The 18,986-nt window shown below is 36.8% G+C and overlaps 1 protein-coding gene across 2 annotated transcripts in view; it reads left to right on the top strand.

Annotated features, from left to right (window-relative positions):
- The first annotated feature begins 716 nt into the window (after window positions 1-716).
- LOC129747054 (LIM/homeobox protein Lhx5) overlaps window positions 717-18,986 on the top strand; it is an 89,630-nt gene continuing 71,360 nt past the window's right edge. Inside the window, exons 1-2 of one of the 2 annotated variants that reach the window (XM_055741070.1) lie at window positions 717-1,571; window positions 17,401-17,596. In XM_055741070.1, the coding sequence (XP_055597045.1) occupies window positions 1,529-1,571; window positions 17,401-17,596 (239 nt within the window). In that variant the 5' untranslated portion in view covers window positions 717-1,528. The remainder of the gene's footprint in view (window positions 1,572-17,400; window positions 17,597-18,986) is intronic. The other variant, XM_055741069.1, reaches the window with a different exon arrangement.

Here is an 18,986-nt window from a genome sequence, read left to right as displayed (position 1 = left end):
CTGCCTTGCGAGATGTAATCCTTGAAGGGACTTTTCCCCATTTCCGTACAATGGAGCCGGTTCGCGAGAAGAAATGAAAAAGAGCGAAAAAGAGAGAATGTCACACAGCATGCAAAACGTGTCATAGTAGGCAAGTCTCGTGTCTCGCAATGCTAGCAAAAAGAGTCCTTGTTAAAGCATGTTCCCAGTCATCAGCAGCAGCATTTCGTTTTGAAGCGAAACGTTTCAAGTATCGCTGTCCGTGAACGCTGTAGCATAAGTATGTGCACTCGAGCTCTTGTCCGACATGCAAGGTTTCTCGCTGCAGAACAAGACAATAACAAAAACTACAATAAGCGCGATGGACTGATCGACACCGTGTCTGAGTGAAAGAGATGCCCGAGGCGAAGGCGAAATGTCTGAAAGAGTGAAAAACTTGGCCGTCATTTCACAGAGTCACACCTCGAAAGGTAATTCAAGCACCGTGAGGGGGGTGTCAACAACCCACACCACATGCGGACGCGATTGGGTAAAATAAACAAACCCAAACCAGTTTCCATGTTGCTTAGCAACGCCCCTTTTTCTCCCCGCCGTGTGCGTACTAGTGTGTGCTCGCTCATCGGTCCCTTTCTTTCACCCGGTTTCAACCGGCACTGGCTGGATTGGGTTGGGTTGGGTTGGTAGAAGAGAACCTTAGCTGGCTGGCTGAATGGTGCACTTCGATGGCGTTCGTGGAGATATCCGTCGTCAGTCAGTATTCGTCTATTGTTCGCGTCGGTCGTAGCACGCGTGGCTTTTCGTGTGGTTATAGCAACACGTTTGTATCGAGTCTGGAAGTGCTCCAGCGGAAGATTTCACGTGTGCGTACGTCTCGCGCGATTTGGTAGGAAGAGAGAGAATCGAGCGTTTTCAGTGGTTCATGCGCGTGCATGCGGTCCGATTTGGGGGTTTAGTGAACGACAGTGCTGCCCCGGTGCGGTGACTAGCATACGGTGGAAACCGTTCAGCATCTCTCCCAGCAGGATTAAAGTGGTTGACTTTGAAGAGTGTTTTGTTAAGGGAAAAGTTTTCCCAGCATTTCGAAACATGCATAACATATGTGCTCACGTGCACGCGATAAATCAGTGTGGTGTGATTGAAGCTCATTAATCGCAGCTTAAAGTCCGGTGTTTGGATATCGTTGCTCGTATTGTGAACGTGTCAATAATTGGCGCCGAGTTTTGCACGCCCTAGTTTTTCAGTAGTTTGTGTTGGATTAAAGCGGATTGGACGGTTGGATAAATGGGTGCAGTCGTCTGATGATTGTCGCGGCACAGTATTGGCTTTAGGAGGTGTTTGTTACATACAAACAGCTATCGTTAACAGATACTAACGTCTATCGAACGCAGGACCCACAACTTTGGACATCATTACGGCGTCGATCGGTAGGACACGCTTCAAAATTTTAACCGAAAACACCAAAACGCCCCCTAGGGCTGTCGCACTGGCGTCCTATCTGGGGGACGGATTCTCGGCAGTGGGTGCAAGGGCACCACCAGCAAAAGATCTAATGGCTTTCGGGTCAGTGCTTCAGCACAACCAGCACAACATAGGTAAGCAAGTCCGTCAACACATCAAAAAAGGAACATTAGTGTCACAATAACGGCAATAATTTGGATTACGAACGATCGTCCTAATGCGTGTTGGAAAAAAATGTCTGAAAAACCAAATTTGCTGATCTTGGGGTTAAACGATTTGTATCCAACGAATAGCTCGAAAATAACATTAGCAATTAACAATTGAAATCGAAACAAATGTTCAACTATAAACGGTTTCGAACAACACAAATAACTAATAGTGTTCAAACTCTGCCAAACTAAAACAAAACCCGTATTATTTTTCTGTTCGACAAATATTTAATTAACCGATTCCTAATTGCTTCTTACCTGCAACAATGTTTTGGCCGTATTAAAATGCAACGGCAACCTCGAGCTGATATGCTCCCGGTATGTTTTGTCATAATTAATTTGTATTATGTTGAAACTCTACAAGGTGAAACATCTACCATGCAATTGAATTTACGTTCGCGCTATACAAACAATATTACATGTGTCTATTCATAGTGCATTTTCTATTTTCAAAGGAATATATGTAAATAGTTTACAAAAAATATGACTTTGGCCATCATTCTCGTGATTTGATTGAAAACAAATTTTCTCGTGTTGATAATCATGCTTGATCTTCGTTTTGATATATCATGCGTGATCTTCGATGAGAGAGTAGTTAAGTTCAAATTAGGTACATTTGAAACTTTTTGGTTTCGTTAGTGAACCTGCATATAAGAGAAGTTCCTCTTAAAATAAAATATGTGGCAACATCGTCGAAATCTTGGACAAAAAATCCTCAGCACTGTATTCTGGCTTAATGTTCAAGCTCTAAAGTGAACGCTAAGCTAAGGCAAAAGCTCTACGACAAAAGCTCGGATCGATTGGAATCGTTTTTGATAGTTCTTTTGTATCGATTGGAATTTTGTGATTTGAGACGTCGCTTCTCTTACATGTAGGTTCACTAGTTTTCGTTCGAAAAGTCAATAATTTTGATTTGAAACATTTTCCTGCGAATTGCTTAAGGAAAGCATTTGGAAAGATTTAAAGCTTTAAGAAAAGTGTAGAGTCAATAGAAGCATTCATTTTCGTATGATTAGATTACATACTTCAAAATATAATCAAAATAAACCATTCTTGCTATTCATAATGAAACCATCATCCCGCAAACGACGTCGTTAGATTTTCGAAATCATTTTAAAAGCTACCGATGATCTGACCACACTTAAGAATCTGGCAGTTTTTCCGAGCAATTAATAGCATTTAATCAGCCGTGTGTTTGCTTAGTCTCAATCTTACTCTCGGAATGAGATTGGGATGATAGGTTTACCTTGGCAAACGGTAGTGTTCGATTTTCCCCATCCGTATTGTACCAATGAGGGTATACGGCAGCCATTCCGGGATCCCAGAATGTGGGTTCCTCCATGAAATGAGGAGTGAAATGATGTTTGCTTAGGATCCGAAAGCTCATTACTATTCATTAGCATCGAACACCACCTGATGGATATACATACGTGATACTAGCCATGCTTCTAACTCGTCAGTGCTAAATTCTCTGCAGCGTTTTATATGCGATAAAAAATGTTTTTTCCGACAAACTTTCCTTCGTGAAAATTTTACATACCTACAAACACTCGATGAAGAAAAAAAACCGGAATCATATTGTTATTGCAAATTCGTTTAAATGGTCCATCATTTAATGGTAACCTGGAGTGAAAATAAAAGCATCTGATTTCATGGTCGATCCGGTGGGGCTGTGAATTTTTAACGGGTATTTACCTTGGTTCATCCGGCCTTTTCGTTGTCACTTGGAAACTAAATTAGACCTAGTAAGTAGCGTTTTTGGTGGAAAGCAGTGAGAGTAAGATGATTTTACAGTCAGCTCAACAAACTTCGGAAGATGACTTCTTCAATTTGATTTTTATTCCTGCTGAATGAGAGTTGAGAGTTGAATTTGTAGGACACATATAGAGACTGAACGTTAGATGGGAGATTAAAATCTAAAGTCTAACATTCCAAACTGTTTTCCTCGACCCAAAAATTTGCAAAATACTTACTACTAAGAATATAAATAAGAATACACTAAGGTTTTTTACGCGGTTTGATTTTGCTCAATTTTTCTAAAACGGCTCTTTTTTACACGATTTTTTGCCATGGGCATGATTCTTCGCAAACCAACTCGTTTTTGAGCGTAAATATTCCAATTCCTATGCGGTAACGACCGATTTTATATCGCGTAAAATATCCTTAGTGTACGCAAGTTATTCGGTACCAGAATTTAGAATCACAGTTCAAATTCAGATATCAAAATCAGAGTTCCAGAATCAGAATTCAGAATCAGAGTTCAGAATCAGAATTCAGAATCAGAATTCAGAATCAGAATTCAGAATCAGAATTCAGAATCAGAATTCTGAATCAGAATTCAGAATCAGAATTCAGAATCAGAATTCAGAATCAGAATTCAGAATCAGAATTCAGAATCAGAATTCAGAATTAGAATTCAGAATCAGAATTCAGAATCAGAATTCAGAATCAGAATTCAGAATCAGAATTCAGAATCAGAATTCAGAATCAGAATTCAGAATCAGAATTCAGAATCACAATTCAGAATTCAGAATCAGAATTCAGAATCAGAATTCAGAATCAGAATTCAGAATCAGAATTCAGAATCAGAATTTAGAATCAGAATTCAGAATCAGAATTCAGAATCAGAATTCAGAATCAGAATTCAGAATCAGAATTCAGAATCAGAATTCAGAATCAGAATTCAGAATCAGAATTCAGAATCAGAATTCAGAATTCAGAATCAGAATTCAGAATCAGAATTCAGAATCAGAATTCAGAATCAGAATTCAGAATCAGAATCAGAATTCTGAATCAGAATTCTAAGATAAGTTAACCACCGTTAATTAATTTTGTAAATTTATTTTTCGGCATATCGATGAAAAGTAGTTCTGAAATTGATAAAGATGGATAGAGAAGTGAGGAGAAAATTTACAGATGTTGAAAAGCCGGCCCGTCCGGAGTATACGTGTTCACCACATGTAGACTTCGGAACAACCAGATTTCATTGTATAGGTTAAGGTAGTGCCACCTCTATCCCGGTACTACTTCTCCTAAATAATGAAATGTTGCAGGGTAAAGTATGGTGTACGTTAATAAGTTTCCTCGCAAAAATGCTCTTTCGCTCTTTTCAACATCTGTAAATTTTCTCCTCACTTCTCTATCCATCTTTATCAATTTCAGAACTACTATTCACCGATATGCCGAAAAATAAATTTACAGAATCAGAATTCAGAATCAGAAATCAGAATCAGAAAAATTCAAATATTTATAATCGGAATCAAAAAATGAATCAAGATTTGTATAGAGAATTCAGAATCAGAACTTAGAATAAGAACTTTTCATTCGAATCCAAAATCGAAATTTAAAAATTGAAAATGAAAAATCTCAACAATCAGAATTAGAAAACTGAATACATGTTTATTTTCAGTTTGGTAATTTTTTATGTTGAGTACATAGATTATAGAAATCTCATTGGCCCTGTATGTATCCTTAAAAAAAAAAACAAGTTATGAAACTTGGTTTCCAAGGTATATAGATTTTGAATATACGATGACGAGATAAGAAAAAGTTAAAATGGGACTTACAAAATCTACTGTTTGAGAAAAAAAAGTTATTTTAGAAGTTGAACTCCTTTAAAAGGGTTTTGTTTATGCTATACACTGTACACACTATAGAAACACTTATTAATGACAATTTTTTCCGCAGTAGATTTTTCTTGTCAAGACCTTTCTAACCGTATTTTGCTCATCCGTGTACATCCGAAAACCAAATTGCCCACTTTCCTTTTATTGAAATCTACCGAACATTATGTGAAATGCAATGTTATTATTAATATTTATTAATTGAATAGGTAAATCTTCATGATATCAATTGCATCAATTTCAAATACAGACCCCGTTCGATTTTGGCAACATCCGAGCAAAAACCGTTCGATTTTGGCAACATCCAAAAAATACGTTTTTTTTTTTGTCATTTTTTAATTTTTTATTTACATTTTAAATCAATCAAAATTAATGTTAAACGTAATATTAGCATGAATTTTTTTCAATTCGGCTTATTTATAACAGTTTTAAACTGTTAAAACACGAATTGTTCAAACTAATACAATTGAGCCAAATTGAAAAAAAATTATGCTAATATAGGGTCTTACATCAATTTTGACTAATTTGAAATAAAAATTAAAAATAAAAAAGTGACAAAAAAAAACCGTTCGATTTTGGCAACAACGATTTTGACAACATAAAATTCACGGGCGTGTTGCCAAAAACGAACGGGGTCTGTATCAAGGTTTGGAAAATGAATCCATTGAAATAAAAATTCAGAATTGCTTAAAAAGTCACAATAATGATGATCCTGCCGTTTGATAATTGTTTCTTTTTTCGATAATTCAAGCGGCAGTTTCGGTAGCAATAATTTTGGCTACTGTTTGCGACAGCCCTTGATAACGACGCCATTGTGGCATCAACCAAGTGGTCATAAACAGTGAAAACGTCTAAACAAATGGAGCACCGAATCGCGAAAACATAACATAATCACACAACACAACAACATGTAATAAATATCTGCCAAATGTATTCATCAATCAAGTTCAAGTGTAGCGTAGTGGCCAGGAATCACATCGCGGAGAAAAACATTCGTTCGATGGTGGCTTCCAAAAATAAAAAATACTTTGAAAAAAATTGGTAAAAAACATAGCCCCTGGGCAGCAACAACGAGTCAACATAAAATAACAACATCCTCGGGCAATTTGTTTCTGCATCAGCCATCCATCTTTAAACTTTTAGTGAACTGCGGCAAGTACTCGGAACGCATTATACGCCATCAGATCATGCATGGCCCGAAACGGTTGTCTTTCCATCATCACAGACTTGATTTGACCGTGGCACAGCGTCATTTTTTTCTCCTTTCCATGAGACGTTCCTTGGTCCGGCCATTTGCCCATCAGTGCAGCCGTTAGCGGTTTTGACGAAAACTTCTACTGTACCAAGAGAGACTTTAAAGGTTCCTGTACAGCCGCGTCGTGGTAAAACTTTTCGACCAGCCAAATTGATTACCGTAATCGATCGTACCAGACTGACCGAAGCCGAAATCCCGGGAGTGACGAAGATCCTCCACGAATTGAGAGTTGCCGAAAGATATCATTTCCTCTCTCTATATTCCTGACCAAAGGAAAATGGCCAACTTCTGAATCCAGGGCGTATTTTTGCCCATCAATCCGTGAATAGCATTTTATGGAGACATACAACAAGGTGCCGATTTAGTCAGAAAACTGAGTCAGATTATGAGTAGCTACCCTGGGTTGAAAATACGAATGGATACCCTGCTCTCATTGATCTCGGTGCTGCCCAGACTCATCGATCATTTTTTATCGATTGAAAAGGAACATCATTTGCATTTAATCTAGACTCGTCTGTCAGCTACTGCGATTGAGCAAAGTCAGCCTCTGGTGAGCGTTCGCTTAACACAGGTGCAGTTTGGTCGCAGTATGCTAATCGCTTGGTCGCTTCGCCTTTTCAACCTGTAATTATCGATCGTTTTTCGGCAAGCCATTCATTCTTCCATGACACTTTTTCTTCATTGAAGTTTCAGCCAAGCGTAAACGTGCTGAGTTCAGTTTGGTACCTACATTTTATCCCAGATGCTGACCTTGTATTATGGCTCTATCAGACAGGTTTTGGACAGAGAATAACCGACAAACTGATTATACCTAATTGATTGTACGTAATCAATAGAGTGAGATTTTGGTTCGGTTCAGGCGTATTTACATAGCACGTCAACTGTTTTATGTTTAATCGATAATCTAGTGCGACAAACACTGGCACAGTAGACCGTCGTTGTGACAGTTTGACAACGTGGGTTTTTCCTGAAGGTAAGAAAGGAATTTCCGTAAAGAAGCTTTTCAGTTTCTAAATGGCTGAATTTGTAAGATGGCGTATCACTGTTGACTGGAGTGAGACAGAATGCCGCACAGGTTGTAAACAGAGCGGGCAGCCGTAAATTTTTAATGACTCGTGTAAAGCTTCTTTTTTTCGGGAGACACGTTGCATGAATAAGTTGTTCGCCGGTGTTGCTCGGTCTCGCCTTTACGGAATTTGGTGCACGGTACGGTACGGTGCTTTAACATTAAACCACACACCACGTCGTTACACACTGGCAGCTGCTGAACGCCTCCCCAGTGCACCACCTTTCACATTTACCCTAGCCCGGTCTTGTGATGGGATGCCATGCCAAGGACTTGTGAAGATTTATCGCTTCCAAGATGGCTTTCACTCTAGCTAGGTTGGGGGAGAAAAAGTTTCTAAGGCAACCCAAGATCTTGGGGTTTTTATGACATCGACGGGTAGAATCGACCGCTTTGTTACTGTGTTGTTGGGCGGGGGAGTTAGACGAAATATGACGCAAAGTTTGTCTGTGTGCTGTCGTCGTTGTCAATGTTGGGGTAAAGAATATTTCGTCGCGGGTTGCTACGATACGAAATCACCGCCGGCCCAATGGAATCATGCGCAGTGCCAATCCAGGGAACATAGGTGAACATTCCCTTTAAAATGTTAAATTTAATTTCCCCAATCGATTTAGCACATGGATTTACGGTCTTCGAGGAAGCATTAGTGGGATATCAGACCGAGGGGCCCGTTATTTGCAAGGAATACATGCGAAATTTCAAGCGCAAGTATCCCAGCTAAACAAATTCAGTGGGCCGTGGGAACAATGTTTACATTCAATTAGCGATTCATTCACAAATTTACGACAGTTGAATATAGTAGCTACATATACGCCTACTACATTTTCCAGTCCTAATATGCAAATCTCTCTCATCACCATGCAACATTGTAGTTCTTCAGACTTGTCATGAAAGTATAGTAAAATTTAAGTTTAAAAAGCTTCAGAAACCTAGAAAAAAATTGAGTGCAATTTTTTTAAACTTCAACGAGCTGGGAGGAAAAATATAGTTTGTTTCCTAGGCGCTGAAGCCAATTATCAGCTGAAACCGAACGCAACAAATCATTCCGCATGTTTATAAATAAAAAGCTAATCCGCAAAGCAAAACAGACACCTATCAAAACAGTAGAAAGCCACTCCCCGAAGATCGGCAGTTGTCATCTCGATCCGGAGCAACCGATAAAGCATCGGGAATCAACAAAACAAACCATCCATACGTAGGTAGGTAGGTTTGGTACGCGTTCGGTTCAGACTGAAATAAATCTTTCTAGAGAATAAAAAAAAATGAAACCTATCCTCGGAAATCGATACGAGGGATTAAGATATTTTTTGCTGTCTCTGCTGTCTCAAACATTCGGTCGGGACCGCTTGGTGAAGATTTTGGCCCGAGTATGTGTATAGCGATTTGGCTAGATTCGTCAATGAATTTAGGAAAGATCCGTGTTGTTTTGTTTATGTTATTGTTGAAAATTATACGCTACGTTGACTTCTGGTAGGAATTTTACAACAGGACAGAGAAACTACCGCAATTTTAAGGGCTGCTTCATTCTCTACTCTATTAATCTCGCGGTGATGACGTGAGAAAAGGTAAAAGATTCTTGAAAAAAAAGTTGCATGAAATATCAAGGTGTCAAAACAATAGTTGGATGGCCGCTTTTGTGCACACCTGGTTGTTATTTTAGTGTCCCTAAAAAACGGTAAATTTTGGCTTGACGAATCAAAGCGAGCGCCTTTTTGAGAAGTTATTTTTTATCTTTCACACAGAATTTGGGTGTCAATAACCTGAGTGGGCTTTGATTTCTGTTTAATGTAAAATATTACGTAAACTCAGGTTACTTTGATCACCGGAGTAGCATTATGATCAACATGGAAAGTCTTCGGGAAATCATCAATAATTCTGTTTTACACCCAAAATAATTTGCACGTAGCGGCTACGTGAAAAACTACATAATTTTTATCCAATTGATTTTCACGTAGCTCCTACGATTAAATCATTTGAACACGCCCCTAATAAGAATTGGTGCTTCATGAATGTCATCTAAAATTTACGTGAATTTAAGATCGTTGCAACTTGGTTGGAAGGTGGAAGTTACGTGAAATAAATTTAGTGTTGAGGTGTTGTTTTAATCAGTTCTATTGTTCCTTTTACTTATTCATACTATTTTAAATCATTTTAAATAAAATATCAACCATAAATTTACGTGAAAATTGTTTATTCTGCATGCACATTATGATATTAGACACTTATTCACATGAGACTAACCACTCACTATAATAAAAAAAACACCAAAGTGTCCTGTGACCGACTTCTGGGTCGTAACTGTCACGGGGTACTGGTCGCGGAATATTTCTCCAGAGACTGTAAGTTGCCATATCCGTATTCACTGCTGCTGTTACTAATCGTAGAAATTGTGTTGCTGTGCCTGTAAGGTTATAGTAAAAAGTTAAAAATGGATATGATTTTGCCTCCTGCAATCTTAACTCACCGGTAGACGCATCCGTGGACCACCAGTTTTGCCACCTCCGACCTCCCAGGGAAAGCCCTGAATGCCTTGGGCAAGAAAACAATATTCTTTTTCTAAAATTTCGCGTAAAATTTGTGGGGACAGAAGCAAACAAAGACTGAGGAATGGTCGAGTACTGCAGCCATGGGTCGTTTTTCTTCTTATAAGAATCGCGTGCTTCACGATCGTTAAAAAAAGTTTAAAACAGATTTCAAATCATCCACATAGACTTTACGTGAATTTCATGAATCGTCTATGTGGAAGGAAACAAGTTATGACACAATCACATAAAATCTATAGGACGCAACAAAATCTTCGTTTACGTGAAAAATCCCGTAGAAAAAATTTCTAAATTATTTTGGGTGTAGGGTTTTGAGGACTGTTTACGGAAGAAACTGGCGATTGTTTTTTTATGTCATGAAGTAAATATAGAAGCTAAAATAATTAAAATTATTTGTTTGGAAAAAATGGATTCGTCCAGATTTTTGAACAGATTAAACCTGCACAAATGATGTACAAAACAGTTTCTATTCCGTGAACGGATTGAAATTTCGGAGGAGGCGTAGTTCTCGGCATTAAAAATAGTCAAGATGATTTTTTCTCCTTAAGAACCGACCGAAATTTGGACAGAACAGACTAGGAAATCAGGATATAGACGAAGTTGTCATTCGTTCCTTAAATCGAGAAAAGCGCCGGTGATCTATCGGTGATTTTTTTAAATAGCTAAACTTGGCTAGAATAATGAGAAAAGCACATTATGCAAAATGCAAATTATGTTTGTATGGAGACCTTAAAAAAAGTAATTCCTAGGATACTAAGAAACTTTTAACAAATTTGACCCGAGTTTACATTCAATTTAATTTATAGTTTTTCAATAATGTTTGAATATAGGATGCTCCTGATGACCTTAGATGCATTAAATAATTAAAATAATTAAAATAAGATTGAGTGGGATAAGAAAATTGTAGTTAAAAGTTAAAACGCACTGCGTTTTTCACAGTACTCACAATAAGCGACAAAATATACTAGGAAAATTATGTAATAAATACTTTTGGCTTATTATTGTTTCTCTCATTGCTTTCGCCAGATTTTGGGTCTAATCAGTATACAAGTTATACAGTGAATTGGCTGAACCAGCAAAAAGTAAATTTTATTGAAAACAGCTAGATTCACCAAAGTATCTCGAACAGCTACGAGTTGAAAGACGCTGAGCTATATTCAAATGCCGTTTTCAAGAACATGATACAGAAGCCAACAGCATGGAAAACTCAACCAAATTTATGGTTACAATAACATTTGTGCTAATTTTAATAAAATATATTTCTACATAAATTCAAGCACGCTATGAATATAATACATGGGGTGAAATGTACAGTATTTTACGTTATCCAAACATATTTTTTAAATTATTTTCAAAAACTAAAGATTTACCTGAAAAATCAGATGTCCAATTTCTTTCGTGAACATTGCTTACATATCAAAATTGTTTTCGACTTTGAAAGGTAATTACACAAATCAGCCATTGGCTCTTTAAAACCTACGGTACGAGCCGTTCCAAATAAACGAATTGGAAAAAAATTGTTTTCTACGTTTGGATGCTTGGATAGTAAGCTCCAAAAACGCTTATCAAATTTAACAAATATTTACACTAAAAGATAGCTTTGTTCGACTTGTTCTACGACTTACTTTTTCTTCAAACATTTGAAGCAGTTAGTTTTTCAATGTGGATCAACAATTAGTTTCTTTCAGATTTATTTATTCATTTATTACGTCAAACTTTGTAGACTACAATACTTAAAACTACTTAAAAATAATGTAGGCTATTGTTTTGTTGTTGTATGAAGTTATTTTTAAATGTCTTTTTTAATTGTGTTTTGTTCATTGTTACGTCTATAACTTCACTTTGTGAATTGTATTTGTACATCATTTGATTAATAGGTTGATGTTTTGCATAGTCTTTGTCATAAAGTGTAATGTAGAATAAATGTTTATTTCTTAATGGACGGGAGGGTGCGTAAAAAATTAGTTTTGAAAGTAATTCAGGATTACTGGGTAGGTTATTATAATTGGTTCGTCCGACAAAACAAATTCTGGTTGGAAATAGAATGAGGAGATTGGGAATATTTTTAGAACACTGTTTTGCAGGCTCTTGTAAATTGAGACATGTTGGAGCACAAATGTCGTAGTTAAGAGAGAACACCGCAAATAGGAAAAAATCTTTTTTTTCCAGATTTTGTATATGGAGACGATTTTCGATCATCGCTAAATGTTATTATCGTTATTGGTTGATGTTTTTTGGTGAAAATTAAGTTAAATCCAAATAACTTCTTTACGTTTCGGCTTACTATTTTGTTTCGGCCATCTAAAGAACAACTGTAATTAAACAAATTAGAAAATAAATGCTTATGCTTATGATTGCTTATGCTTATGATAAATACAGAACCAGGTCTTGTGCAGCATCCGAGTGAATAGTTAAAATACATTTACTACTTATCTTAACTCGGCCTGGCCCACTGTGCAGTATTGGACGCAGACACAACTGGAACACAAGGAGGAAGAAACGTGGACACCAATACCTACCTTACGTTTCTATGATTATAAAATGATTGAAATATTCACGTTTGAAGCACATTTGCTAGAATCTACTGTGTTCCTTGATGTTGGCCCTTGTGAGTTTGTCCTTCTGTGGATGGAAATGAAATTTTTCTGCACAGAAATCCAAAACAATGTACTACAAATTGAATCAATTGATAAATTGTAGTTTTTAATTTCTTTACTGGACGTTTAATCAAACGACATGTTTCGGATTATTGTGCACCATCGTCTCTGATCATGCACCTTGGATATAGCGTCTTTACTCGCTCTTGAAAATAAATATTGAAAGCACAATGAAAAAATAATTACCACCACCAAACCTTTTGAATTTAACTCTTCCAAAAAAATTTGCAGAATTATTGTCAGATACAACATAATTGGAAGAATCTCCTTATTTATATGACGTAATTCTTCTACGCATCTCACTTTTCTTCCAGTCACCTGTTTTCAAATCATAATAGTAATTTCAACAAAACTTTATAAATTAAGTCCGGAAATGTTTCCGTCATTGTACTTCTTAAGGTCTGAAAATTCTCAGGTTGAAACTTCCGGATTCCAACATCAGTTCAGAATAAATGAATGTGAAGGATAATGGAACGAACTCACAAATTGTTGAAGTAGCAAGTGTGTTTCCTCTTGTAGCGAATCATTCATCCTGATAATAGTGGACAAAATTAACGGAGAATCGGGTCGAGCACAGACAATGAAACATGAATTTATTGATCACCATGTTATCCATTAATTCAAGAAAAAACACTATTTTACGATAAGAAACTACTTCAACTTCAATAATTCAATTTTCACTGCGGCGCACAGTGGTTCAAATCCCCAAAAAGCCGGAAAAAAGTCCATTTTTCAAGTCAGCGACAACCAAATTTTTTATCTTGGGATCGATTCTCCAATATTCTAGGAACGTTATGATGTATTTAGATATTTTCTAGGACCTTTTTCACACCTTCTATGAAACAAACATGAACGACAACTTTAACGCAAGAATTAAAAATAGGATTTTTTATTCTCAGCCGAAAACAACTTAAAAAAGCATATAAATCTTTAAAAATTTATAAATGTTTATACAGAAGTGATGTATTATAATCTTATTCACAGTTTAGAGATAAAATACGTCCATAATATCATGAACTTATAAAGTTTCGCTTAATTGGAAACCCAAAATAAGATGATAATTTTTTTTCGATTTACTCTATTTATTTTTCGGAAGCAAAAATAAAGCTTGCGCTGCCGATCGCCGTGGTAAATTATACACCGTTAGATAGGTAAAAGCCTCATCAAAAACATATCTTAAAATCAGCTGCTAGTTTTTGCTATATTTTGAATACGATGTCATTGAGTGGAACGCTGTTTGGTTTAAAAATGCAAATTTTAAAGTATTTATACAGAGTTAACCAAGCATCGTTTGCTTCGATACAAATGTAAATTCACCTTAAAACATCAGTTTTAATATTTATCCAACTAACCTACAGGAATTTAGGAGTCCATACTTAATTTTAACAAAAATATTCATAATTAATTGAAAAATATTCAATTTTCCAGTATAAAGCTCAAACCCCGTTTTAGCAATTTTTGAAAAAATAGCAAACTTTGAAAAAAACTCCAATTTATTATTTTTTTCAACTTTCCGCTTATAATCTTTAACAAAATAGCTTTTTATTAATTTTTTCCCACTTTTTTTGATTTTGAACCACTGTGCGGCGGAGCAAAAAAAAACACTTGCAATATCAACAAAGCATCGCCTACTTCTCGTACTTCAAAAAATTAAATAATAGAATAGAAAAATTAGAATGCAAGTTTTACACCATCTTCTGGCACTTTCATCTATACTAAAAGCAGTTACAATTGATTGATTCGCCGTGTGCTTTTCTAACGGCTGTTTAACTTACTTTGAGTCAGGTTTTAAACTGCCTCTAGCAGCTTGCATCTTGCGTTCTTGGTGAGGTTGTGAAGTCGGTTACTGTCATAAACCGATATGACAAGATCATATATTTTATTTTTGAGTAGTTTAATGATAGTAAATTGCAGATGAAATATGCTCCAGGTTATCGATTAGAGATGTACCGAATACATAGTATTCGGCCGAATACCGAATATTGACCAAAAGAATATTCGGCCGAATAATCGGTCGAATATTCTGTCGAGATTTTAATGAAAACACAAAAGCGAATATTTCAATTTCCGTCTATTTCTTCCATCTCAATGTTCCTTATGTTTATGAATCGATTAATTTCAACCAGATGATATTAGGAGCCATTCACATACCACGTGGACAACTTAAGGGGGGGGGGGGGGAGGGGATTATGGAAATGTCCACGCTTGTCCACGGAGAGGGGGGCATGAGTTTGAGTCATGTCCACCTTGACATACTTACTTCCAAAATATTTTCTGAGGTGAAAAAACATTAAGATGCTTAAATCAAAATATTAAAATAGCAAAGCTTGCCAGTTTGAGTTTAAACAATTTTTTGCCACCTGGAAGCAAGTGATAAATATGATAATTTAAAAATTTAAAATTTTCTAAATTATTTTATATCAGAAAATGCTTATTCGTATTTTGTTTTTCTTAATCAGCCATTTCAATAACAAAAAGGCAAAAAGGCGTGTTTTCTAACTATCAAATTAGGTTTAAAAAAAATTTCAAATCTGTCGACGTGAACATCAGGGAAGGGGGTAGGGGGTTTGCCCCTTACTAGATGATGTTTCACAAGATCTTTTACAAAAAGGGGTCTGTCTGATTTTCAAAATGTCATCAATAACTGAAAGGACATCAGATAACTTGTAGCTTCTAGGGCGTTTATCAACTAAGAGAATGGGTTCCTTGGACAATCTGGGAGAAAACACGTCGTAAAAGGTGCCAAGCAATTTGAAATTGCTTTTTTGATATCGAATTAGATGAAAGTCGAATTTGAGAAAGCTATCTTCAAAACAGTTATAAAAAGGACGACGATCTTGACTTTAAGCATATCAAATTTTTTTTGAAAAAAATTGTAAAAAAAGGCAAATCTGAACAAAAACTAGGCCACAAAATTCAACAGGAAAGTGAATGAAAATAACTTGAAATTGAAAGTTTTTATTGAACACAGCAGAAGTTTTAAAATCGTATCTAAGAATTAAACACAAATTGGTGTTCAATTGATTTTTTTTTTCAAATCGTTTTAAATCACATAATTTAAAAAAAAATTCAAAGCGAAATTTGAGTTTTATATTTCACTAAGCGAATAATCTAAATAAATCTGGGAAAAATCCGGGTTGTTTTGAACCATATCTGGGTATCCTGGCCAGTTTTGACTTATCTCGTATTCTTTATCGGATTTATGGGCAAGACTAGATATATCAAGAAAATCTGGAATAAACGATAATCAAAGTATAAAGCAATCTACACAGCAAAAATTATTTCCTGTAAAATTAATTACGTTAATGTTTTGTAATAAAAAGGAGCAGGACATTTACTGTAATTTTACAGGTCGAAAAACAAATAACATGACATTTAATTTTCAGTGTACAACTTTTTTTCAGGACATTTGCTGTCATAATAAATGAATCTTCGTCAAGGAAAATAATTTAAAATTACAGGTTTTGTTAGTTACAGGTTGATTTATTTTAAAGGTTGCAGTCTCAGTGACACTTAATAGTCAAAAAAAATTTCTGTGTACAGTAGAATATACACGAATTACCACAAGATGTTTTAATGAATTCATAAGTTTTTGATTATTGTGTAACTTTTTCAACATTATTTTGGATATTTCATTAAGTATCCAAAATAATTGGAAAAATTTGAGAATTATGTTATTGTATAGATTTGAAAAAATAAATATTCGGCCTATTCGGCCGAATACTTAGCTCAACTATTCGGTGAGCCGAATATTCAGCCTAACGGTTTTTGGGAGATATTCGGTCGGCCTAATATTCGAAACATCTCTATTATCGATTATGATATTTGATATTTGACTTGAATTTGATATCCTGTACAGAAAAGGGCTGCGTCATCTGCAAAAAGCCTTGCTGTACCAAAAAGTGAAAGTTTACAAAAATCATTAACATATAAAAGAAAGAGCAGCGGCCCTATATTGCTGCCTTGGGGGACACCTTCACAGTTTTTTTTTCTGATTTCACTCTCTTCTCTTATGGTTTTCTATCCGAATGATTACTGTGAATTTAATCATTTGCTATGCTCTTTATTCCATATTTATTTAATTTTTCCAGTTAGATGCCGCGATTTGGCGTATTTGAGCTTGCTCTGAATCCATATTGCATACTGTATATTTAGATTAATGTTGCGATTGAGGAATTTTTAATTCTATTTACTAGTAATTCCTCGAAAACTTTGCTAAAATGCTGAAAATAAAAATTGGTCGGAGGTTGTACTTAAGCAAAAGATTCAAAAGGCCTGTCGCCTGAAATATTGCTGTTGAAGATTAAACATGCCATGCTAGTCAAATGCCCTCAGGAGTAGACAGATAGCATCCAAAACAGTAGCTTTTCTCTCGTTGACGCCCTGATTGATAGTTCATTTATTTTCTCCACAAGCCGTAGGACCAACAAAAGCGAACCCAAGCACCACGCTCGTTTGGTCGTTCGAAATGTCTTACTTATACCCACCATGTATACATACTCATTTTTCATTTCTTTTCTATCTTCGCTGGCCGCGTCCCACCCAAACTCGATCGTCGTTTTCGTCGGGTTGGAACATTACATTGGACGACAACGCCGCGGTAATTACAGGCCGGGGCGAGCCGCCATCCGGAGTCGCGGAACCGTGCGCCGGATGTAACAAGCCGATCCTAGACAAATTCCTGCTCAACGTGCTGGAGCGAGGCTGGCATGCGTCGTGCGTGCGGTGTTGTGAGTGTCACCAGCCCCTGTCCGACAAGTGCTTCAGCCGGGAGTCGAAACTCTACTGCAGGAACGACTTTTTCAGGTAAGACCCGATAATCAATCTTGATTGCCTTTGTTATGATACCTTCGTTTGTACATGAATAACCATTCCGTTAGTTAGAGCATCATTCTTGAACGAGTTTCTATTGAAGATTCTATTGGTAAATATTTTTGGTCTGAAGCAAGCTAGTGTATTTTCGTTCAGAGGATCGCTGCAAAAGTGGGGGCAACCTTTTTTCAAGTGACAAGCTCCAGCTATGCATTATGACAGAGCCATACCTCATTCATTCATTCACCAAAGATTCATTCAAGCCAATTTAGAGACCACAAAAATACACCAGAAGCCTGTTTGCCGATGGCGACGATTTACATACAATATGTACTTATCCGGTAGTGGTGGCCGGGAAATAAATGGGCTTAAAGATTATAATTATCAGTCTTTGGAATCGCGGCGGACCCGTTCGCTGTTCCGAGGCCATCGGTGCACAGAAATGGCCTCGAACCGTAAAAGTGTGCGAGCTCACAACTCCTGAGAAGAACCCAGATCACATACCAGACCTTTGCGGGGAAAATGTACGCTCACGGACGATGATGTTCAAGCTTCGCTACCCAGGGTACCTTCAACAAAAAGCAAACCTCCAAGATCAGAACAGAATGATGAGATTGATCCCGCTTCTGCAAGAGACGCAAGGTAATTTATATTCTGCATATAGTGCTGCTGCATTTGCTGGATCGCGCCCAGGCCCAGGCTGAATAGAGGAAGGTAACGAGAAAACGTCGCCTCGTCGTTTATAAATCGGCAAGCGAGCAAATTTTAAACCGTCTGTCTTGTTGAGGCAGCCCCGAAAAAAGGGGTGTGTTCTTACTACCCGGGGTTGGAATGCTAAAGTGATACACTTCGGGCGATTTTGGGAGGTTTTCCATTTAGCTTTGATGAAGTGAGGTATGGAATTTCAGGCGTTAGCCATCCTTTGAAATGGCTGGGTCAGACAGTATAGATATATCACCTTCTAATACTTTTGACAGGTTGAATCTCGTACAAATATGATTCAATAGGAAGTTTGCTTTTACCATGGAAGTTGTGAAAACTCGAAGGGTTCAAATATCTTACAAATTCCATCGAAAGTGAGGTAATGAAAGTAAATTATAAGTAAAATTACCCAAAGACTCTAAAGACCGCTCAAAGGAAAAACGTCCATTTCTCATAATCGCAATCGATTTGTTTGTCGGCCAGATTTCCACTTTCAACCAACTTTCCAAGATAACTCCCGGATATGGTGTCCATTACCTACCTCCTTCAAATGTATTTGTGATTTGGAAGTGAAACTCTCATCCGGTGTTGCTTGCCATTGAGGTTGTGTCATTTGTCTCAGACAGCACATTCAACTACCAACTGTATAGGTGCCGATACTCAGAAGCCAAAAAACAGAGCA

The sequence above is a fragment of the Uranotaenia lowii genome, chromosome 2, assembly GCF_029784155.1.
Source record: "Uranotaenia lowii strain MFRU-FL chromosome 2, ASM2978415v1, whole genome shotgun sequence".
Classification (NCBI taxonomy): domain Eukaryota; kingdom Metazoa; phylum Arthropoda; class Insecta; order Diptera; family Culicidae; genus Uranotaenia; species Uranotaenia lowii.
The sequence above is the reverse complement of the archived record's forward strand: the minus strand, read 5'-3'. Positions and strand labels throughout refer to the sequence as shown.